This window comes from Musca vetustissima, unplaced genomic scaffold (assembly GCF_032173495.1).
Source record: "Musca vetustissima isolate MV318-11 ecotype Yass unplaced genomic scaffold, APGP_CSIRO_Mvet_v1 utg5628, whole genome shotgun sequence".
Lineage (NCBI taxonomy): Eukaryota > Metazoa > Arthropoda > Insecta > Diptera > Muscidae > Musca > Musca vetustissima.
The window spans coordinates 191,692-200,811 of NW_026877967.1; the positions used below are offsets into that span (position 1 = coordinate 191,692).

The 9,120-nt window shown below is 31.6% G+C and overlaps 1 protein-coding gene across 1 annotated transcript; it reads right to left on the reverse strand.

Moving 5' to 3' along the window:
- Positions 1-6,698: 6,698 nt before the first annotated feature.
- On the reverse strand, positions 6,699-8,313 carry LOC133322718 (glycoprotein-N-acetylgalactosamine 3-beta-galactosyltransferase 1-like). Its single transcript, XM_061531683.1, has 4 exons — positions 7,655-8,313; positions 7,499-7,595; positions 7,158-7,436; positions 6,699-6,894 (listed from the first exon to the last, which is right to left on the reverse strand). Exons 1-4 carry the CDS (start codon positions 8,311-8,313, stop codon positions 6,700-6,702), a joined length of 1,230 nt encoding a protein of 409 aa, XP_061387667.1. The 3' UTR covers position 6,699.
- Positions 8,314-9,120: the final 807 nt, after the last annotated feature.

A 9,120-nucleotide genomic window follows, 5' to 3' on the forward strand; every position in this document is an offset into this window, starting at 1 on the left:
ATTGTAATTAAAAAAAAAAAAACAAAATTAATGAAAGTAGATATCTCTAAAGTTATTATATAAAGTTAAACTATAAGTAATCGAAAATCAAAAGCCGTTGTATATACAGATAATTTATATATTTAATTAATACATAATTATAATACATAGGCTGAGATGGTTCGGAAGTTAACATATGACACTATAAGAATCTACTGGATTTAAAAAAAAATCGACTAAAAGTACTAGATTCTTGTAGTATGGGAACAGACCAATAGTTAAATACAAAAAAATAAACATCATTCCAGTATTCTTTATCAACAAATAGAAAATAACACAAATGTTGTTCGGGACTAAATTGAAACAATTATAAAATAAAATAACACCTCTTTTTGTATGCTTTACCCCCCGTGCCATTTCAGCCCATCTTAATTTCATACGTACATTTATATGATCCGAAATCTTTTGCCATATGATAATTTTTAATAAAAAAAATTTAAAAAAAAACGTATAACTGCATATTTATAAATACCTAGTTAGTTTTTCTTATATGCGACATAATAATATAAGATATAAAATCAAATATTTTTTTAATATTATTTTTTATGTTATATTTCAGTTTTCAATTCGTTTGAGAATTGGCTTTTAGTTTTAGTAAAACAAGAAACACTATTTTTGTACAAAAGACATGACAAAAACAATAATTTAAATATTATATATTTTATTTGTTAATATATTTAGGTTATAAGATTATATAATTTATATTATTGTATATGTTTATATGTGATCGCATTATTACCGAAGAAAAAAGAACTCAAATTGTATTAAAGCACAAAAGAGAAAATATGTATGCTTCGATATTGTTTTTGTTTTAATTTTATTAATTTCTCGCATTTATAGTTTTTGTGTTTTTATTTATTAATATAAACCTTATCAAATGTGTGAATATATTATAAAAAATACATACAGAAATATATGCTTACTTACTTTTTTAAAACTAATAACTGGCGTTATTGATTATTTTTTCTAGTTTGTTATTGCAAAATAGTCAGGCGTAATCCCAATTTGTAGTTTTTGTAAAAACAATAATTTATTAGTGGGAAAGTGTGGCAGGGGTAGGCAGGGAAAACTATAGCTTCGGGTCTCACCCTTAATACATATTTGTAAAAAATGCACGAATATTTTTAGTACTTATATGTCCAAAAATTTAGCTAAAGAACTTGTTAAGGGTATATAGAACTAGTTCGAAAATCTTTAGCCTTTACAAATTTATTTGAAAACAATGTGTCTTGAGGAACTTTGCAAATTCAACCAATACAAAGTTCGGTTTGTGTGGTGTTTGATTTTTAAATGGTATGTACGTGGTGAGTTTGTTACACAAATAAGCCTAAAAGTATGCTTTACAAATTTGTAAAATATTATTCTTGTTAATAGATACAGTACAAAAACACGGTTCAGTGTACCGTAGCACAACGATGATAGTGTTCCTCATGTTGGTACACTAAAAATGTTTGGAAACGCGGTCGAGCACTACAAATCGTAAGGTACAGCCTTCGGAACGATCAATAAGCGGGTATATTTGTACCTTTTTTTTTGAATAATATTATAATGGAGTTATTTGGATAACATTTTGAAGAATCATTCTTGAGTTGATTTTTACCCATAATTAAAGAAAAAAATACAATGAAATTATTGTACACCTAAGTCTGTTTTCACACGGTCTTTTTGTATACGGTTTTGATATAACACGGTTTGAAAATTAAATTCCATCGATAGTATCGATAGTTTGCGAACACTAGCTTAAAGATTTAAGTGAATTCCCCTTTAGCGCGTACAAACAATTTTTACTGGCCAAAGCAAATGTGAATATCACTAATTTAGAGGAATTCCCTTTTTTACACGTTTTTTTACACGGCTTCTTCTGGAACTAATCTACCGTGTAAAACAGACTTAGGTGTAATTTTTTTATATAGCTTATCATTTTTTTTATAATTTTGATTCCTACATCTAGATCAGATCCCTATAGACTACTAATAAGGCGGCCAGAACAGAATTAAAACGCAAAATATTTTTCAAATATGTAATGATAGTATTGTGCACGTATATTTTGGTTCGAATACAATTTATTTTTGTTTAATTATTCTTCAAACAATACATTTTGATAAATATATCGGTCCACTCATTCTTGTACACCCCTTACAAAATGGTCAATGGTCAAACTATCCGATTTGATCCAAACCGTGCACAACCTATAATATTTACCAAGTCTAGATCAAGTCCGAAGATGATACCCATTCTGGCACCTCCCCAACAAAGGGCCAAAATTGTCAATATTTATAAATTCAATTTAATGCGAATGGAATGTTCGATTTCAACCAACCTATTGCACAACCTATTATCATTACAAAATCTAGATCAAGTACGAAAATGGGACTAAATGGTATAACATCATGCTAACGGACTATCCGATTTGAACCAAACCTTGCACAACATATTAGCTTCACCAAGCGTAGATGAATTCCGAAGATCGGACCCATTTGTCTACTCCTTCTGGTAGCTCACCCACTAAGGGTCAAATTTCAATATTTATAAATCCAAAATTAGGCAGAAATAAAAACTATTTTTATTAGTTTTTACAGAAAAGTTCTTAATTTAAGGCGAATTGACCTTAATTATCACATTTACACAATTTGAATCGGTTGAATAAATCAACCTAGAATATTATAGTTCTATATGTGAATAAGTGTTCTTTAATATTCATTCAATCTCTCAAGACTACTAAATCTTAGAAGCATATCAAAGTGGTGTAGGGCGATCGACCCGTCCGTCTTTTGTCCTGGGAATGAGATAACGAGATAAGCTCGTATTGTTGTCTCGATATTTTTACGCGTCTATCCGATATTTATACCCAACACAACTATGTTGTCAGAGTATTATAGCTTTGTGCATCCCCAAGAGTTTGTAACGCCGCGAATGTTTGTCCTACTCCTTTAAGTGTCCGTTCATCTGTCCATTATAATTTGTAAACACGATACAGGCCACAGTTATGGACCAATCTTCCCGAAATGTAACATGTAGGATGTGTTCTGCCCAATAAAGACCACTATTGTTTTTGGTAAAGATGAGTTAATATTTAGGGTATAAAATGGACCAAATACTTCATTTTTGTCCGATTTTGTCCGCAATTATGGCCCGAACATCGCGAGAATTGGATCAGGCTATAGAATAAGCATGTTTGCTTTGATAAAGATTGGTCAATATTTAGCGGGTGAAATTGATTCTGACTTTGGTGTGCCAAATTACAAAACTTGTATTCTATGGCGTATATATTGGACATAGACCCAAGCTCCGAATATAGAACCACAGAAAGTTATATTTTTGTGGAAGTTGTGTAGGGTATCATATGGTCGGCCCCGCTATACTGTTCCGCTTTAAACCTTTTGGTGAATAAATATAGTATCACTCAGATTCGGTATTTCGGGGAAATCTCCTTAGCATATATATACATATTGGCTCAAAATTCAGTATAGCCTCTATATAGCGTTACACTTCTACTCGGTGTTTTAGGCACGATTTTTTAACGAATTGTTCCCAAGTTGGTATTTTGAGTTCCAATTTGGTGGGATACCTTCTTCGCACTGAACATTTTAAATATCGGTAAATATTTGGATATAGCGCTATATAAAGGTCCAGCATTACTCTCGGCCTCTGTCGAAGTGATATTTATAGATTTCCGATGTTTAAATTCACCTCTACCATGTGGACTATAATGTCAAAATAAATAAAAACAAATGCAAGGTAGATAGGTAGCCGCATCGGCGAATGATGATATGTCCAAATTGTCAACAAGGCGAATAATAATTGATTCGCCGTGACAAATAACATTTGAAACGAATTCCTCCAACCAATCAGAAAAAAAGTATTTTTGAAGTACCAAAAAATTTTTAATATTTCATTTTTAAAATGTGTAATTTTGTTTAAATATAATATGTATGAATTAAAGCTATAATTAAAAATACAAAACCGGACATGCGTAAATCGACTTAGAAAGTGATTCTATGCATATTCTTAAAAGGAACCATGTGTCTATCTCGTTTCCTTTTGCCGGTTACAAACATATGCACAAAGTCATAATACCCTGTACCACAGTGTGGTGAAGGGTATAAACATCTGAGTATCTGAAAATGAGAAGAGCCATTTAAACTTTTCTCTAATATTGATGGTAATGAATATACTTCGTTGATTAAAATTAAAATAGGTTCAGATTCAGATATAGCTCCCATATATAAATTTGTCCAATTTTAAAATAGTGCATCAAGGTCCCAATATTTGTCCGATTGAGACAAAATTTTGTACAAAATAAAACCTGAAATGAGGTATATAAAGTGTTGTTGAAGTCGGTTCAGATTTAGATATAGCTCAAATATATAATTTCCTCTGAAATTTAATGTATCTACCTACGGCGAATTCAAATAACAAAAATGTAATTGACATATATATATACCTTGAACAAATGCTATAATTTGTTCTGCTCGTTTGACATATTTTTAACATTTTACCAAAAACTCGAAAAATGAATGGGATAGAATGTCAGGCTTTCGAGTTGGGAATATGATTTAGATATAGATTCATTCACAGATCATACATTTCTTTTCTTAAACAAACGGATTTTAGAATATATACTTTTTATATTTTTCCAAACATCACATACACAGTCACGCATTTTGTATATGACTTTAGCATAACAAGCTACAATATGAAAACAGTGTAATTTTTAAGTGGCTTTAGCCCAGCTTGAATAATTGTACCATGGGTAGCCAGCATATAACATAAACCCCATATTATTAGATATTTTGGGTAGGTTTTTTATTCGAAAGGGCTCTAATTTGGTGTTTTGATCTTTGTATATAGCGTCATATAAAGGTTCAGCGGTTATCTTTGTGGCTAAATAACGTCCGGAATATTTTCATTATTTTTATATAGTCCGTACAAACAAAGCTTGTCTTTCCCGTGTTAAGTTCATAACCAGATTCGGGAACCTAAGTGTATGTAGTTTGTTATTTCGTTTTGTCCTGTTAGCATTTTACCATGACATATTCCGCATGTAAAAGTCTTAGTCGATTATAGGTAGTTCGATAATTTTCCAGCTCATGGTGAATGGTTACCCTACACAAATACGTTGTCAGGGGTGGCTTTGTGTGGCCCCAATAGTTTGTCCTATACCGATCGTCATATTTCTAATAGCTCTAGAAATGAACCGAAAACTTTATTTAATATTGTTTTCTAGTCGTTCGAGAGACCACTATAAAAGCCAAACATCAAGAGGATTTGGCCAACAAAAAAAACTGACTCTTTTGATAATGATCGGTAATAATAACAAAAATTTTATCTTATAGGTAAATGTTCACATCGGAAAAACATGTCTTGGAAAATTGTTTAGACACATTTACGTTTATGGAGAAATGACAGTAATTATCACTATTTCATAATTTAAATTTCATGTAACTCGGAAACGGCTGAATGAATCAACTCAAAATGTTGTAGGTCTTTTTTTGAAGATACTACAATATACATTACTTACACCTTCATTTACAATTTCATTTACGTTTTTTGTATTTAAAATAATAAAAAAGATTACATTGAATATATTTCAACGAAATTGGTAAGATTTTTCAAAAATAGTTTTAGACTTTTTAAAAATGGTAAATCTCACAAAATGGATACTCGATTTAATTTAAACGTTGCTTTTATTATTAAATAAGGTTTATAAGGAACCAGCCATATTTATTGATCACTATATATGAACTCCGAGCTTCCTTCATATATATGGGCATTCCCGGGAAAGGTTAAACCAAAGTCGAGCACCCCTTTGGCTAAGTCGCTGTGTTATTATTGTGTATAATTTTATTTAAAATCACAAAATGAAGATGCAACGCCGTTTAAAATTTTATATAGATACTAAGGTTTGTGTTGAAGGCCGAAGAAAATAGGGTTACCAAATGTTTCTCTTAAATCGATCAACAAATTAATGATATTATAGAGTCTTCCATACACATACTTTATGTTGGTAATAATAAAATATCAATAAATAATAATGTAATTATAGTTAGAATTAAAAAAACGAACACAATTTTTATTATATGGCAACACTATTTCTGCAAAATACCATGTTGACGTCTATTTTTGTTTTGGTTGTGCAGAAATTCGAAAATTTCAATTCACGTGAGAAGCAGAACAAGAGGTAACTTCTGAGTTGAAGTGTAAAAAATACACCTTGAGTTCCAGAACATATCCGATAGCGTTGTCATCTGTACAAATACGGGTTTTGTTTATGGGTGTAGGTTTAGGTTTATTATGGATGTACGAATACGGATTTTGCATAGTGTATGGAACAGGTTAGCATGCAGAATACGATTTGCCAACTTCACAAATTCCGAACATCCCAAGCAAATGGTTTAGAAATGTTTACATAACATATTATGTTATATATTATATCATGTTTAAGGGCACAAAGCTACAAACAAAATTAATACCACTTAACAATACCCTTTTAAAATAAAGGACTCAAATGTTGATAATGTATTCCGCAGAATTCCCACCAGATTCCCATTTTAAATAATATTTTAATTATTCGATATTTAATTTGTTTGTGTAAATCACAGCATGTTTTGTTTCATTTATTATCTATAGATTAATTTAAATATTATATATCTAACTAAATTATAAGGGATTATCAGATTCTTCATTACGCCACTTATTCAATAGCTCTTCCATATTTTTCTTCGGTGGTAATTCCAAATAACTCGGTAATATACCGAATGGTTTCAACTGATATATTAAATAATCCATGACATACATATTATCCGGATGTATGTAATGAAACGATATGGCATAATTGGAGCAACAATCGAGGCCCTGTAGAAAGAGAAAACAGAAATGATTATTTTTATGTTTAAAATATCATTAATAATTATTATGATTTTTAAGATATATGTTGATATTATCTTAATATATTAATGTAAATTAAATGCAATGGTAAAATCTAATAAACTTAAAACTGATGCAGGGTTTCATAAAATTTCTAAGTTCAAAATTCAATTAGGAATTATTTGATATATTATATATGCCGACCACTGTATAACGCAATCGACTGTGTCTAGTATTTTTCTTTTACTTACATCTTCGGTTTTGTAAAATATGTAACGCCAATACCAACTAGACTTATCCTTTGGCTTAAGATGACCAGATGGTTGTGTTGGGAAAAATCGTCCGCGTTTCAGATCATCACGGGAATCTCCTGCAACAACGCCTACATTTTGCAAACAACGACCCATTTCACTGTCTTCGGAACCGCCAAAACCTTTGCGACATATCATGCGATTGTTGTGGCCCAACTCAACGAAACGTTTAACTGCAGTTCTACTTAAAACGTAACCTGCACCACCGGACATGTAACCCTGAAACAAAAATTAAATATTATTTGATGATTACAATGAAATATCTAGAAATGAAAACTTACCTGTCTAACATGGGGTTTAAATTTACAGCCAAAGTAAACGGGTGCCTCAGAGGACATGGGATACAAAAATAGTCTTAAATTTTCCACAATCACATAACTAGGAAAACAAAAATTTAATTAGCTCATAAATAATTGGAAAAATGTATCAATACTCACGTATCATCATCGGCCTTCAGAAACCAATCGTATTCATCGATATAATTTTCATAGATATACTTAAAGGCCTCGCGAGTTTTCTTCCATAATTGCCCTCGGCCTTCACCTACTCCCGGCAACTTAACAGCACCCAGCTCCTCATCTTCTTCGGAACTCATAAAGATTAGTTTATTGCACCGTGAACCCCATGTGTTCTTAACATGAATTGCCTTCTTTTTATGATTTGCCGGACCCGTTAGGATCCAACATAAAACTTTTACCTCATCATATAATTTATCCGCTATTGTTGTATTGAGTTCATAATATCTAAACTTATTATTTGCAATTTGTTGTGGTACGTTTTCATTATGATTTATTTCATTAAATATTGGATCCGCGTGTTCTTTATATTCTCTCGGACTGCGAGACCATACATCATGTTCTAAATCCTCATCCTCATAACTATCTGTTGTTGAATCGATGGGGGATTCTAATTCTTCTTTTATTTCTTCGCTAGGATTTGGCTGAGTCCATACATCTTGAGTTCTCACCGTATTCCCGATGTTGGGTATTTCATATTTGGATGTATCCGTTACTTGAGAAAAGGTGAATCCAATAGCTATCCCCACCATTAAGGTAACGAACAGTTTAAGATTTGATACGCTGCCTTGACTGTACATTTTTATGTTTGACTGATGATTTATAAGTGTCATTAAAATGTGTCCTCATACTGCGAATAGAAGGATTCTGGAACGTAAAAGAAAATATATTATAATAAAATTAATGGCTTTGAAACTTTTCATCCCCCGAAATATCATACGATCACCACCAAAAACTATAGATTTCGTTTTTGACTATAGCCGCAACATTATGTAAAATTTCAGAGCCATAAACCGACATTGGCCAGTCTATGTCGTTCGGGAGTCAATATATAAGCCAAAGAATGCCCTCATAATTGTGGCCTCTAAGGAAAAACCGACAAAAATAAATTTTTTGGCCCATTTGATCCCTTAATTCTCTTTTTTCTCTCTTCGTCAGTCGATTTTAATGATGAATTCTCAGTTACGCTCACCCACACTCACCAATTTTGTTATGCCCAACACTACTTTAAATACTGGTTTCTTATTAGAGAGAGAAGAGCGAAAAAACAACTTTGGGTTTTATATGGGACATCAACTTTTTGACTTTTGTATTTTATGTTATCATATTTTTTGTTTTGTTTTTCTCGTTTCTTCTTATTTATTTATATACATGTTCTTGTTTTTCGTCATTAAAACAACCATATACAAATTTAATCATTGGTTTTACTGTATTTGGCATTTACACCGAAAAAAATTGGAAAATGCATATGCGAATTGTACAACACCAAGGAAGAGGTCAGTAACAGTGTCTAAAATAAAGAAACCATGGAATGAAAAACTAACAACAATGGAAAGAGTGTCCCGAGCACGCGGCCCTCCCTCTGGCTACGTCGCACAGTGTAACGA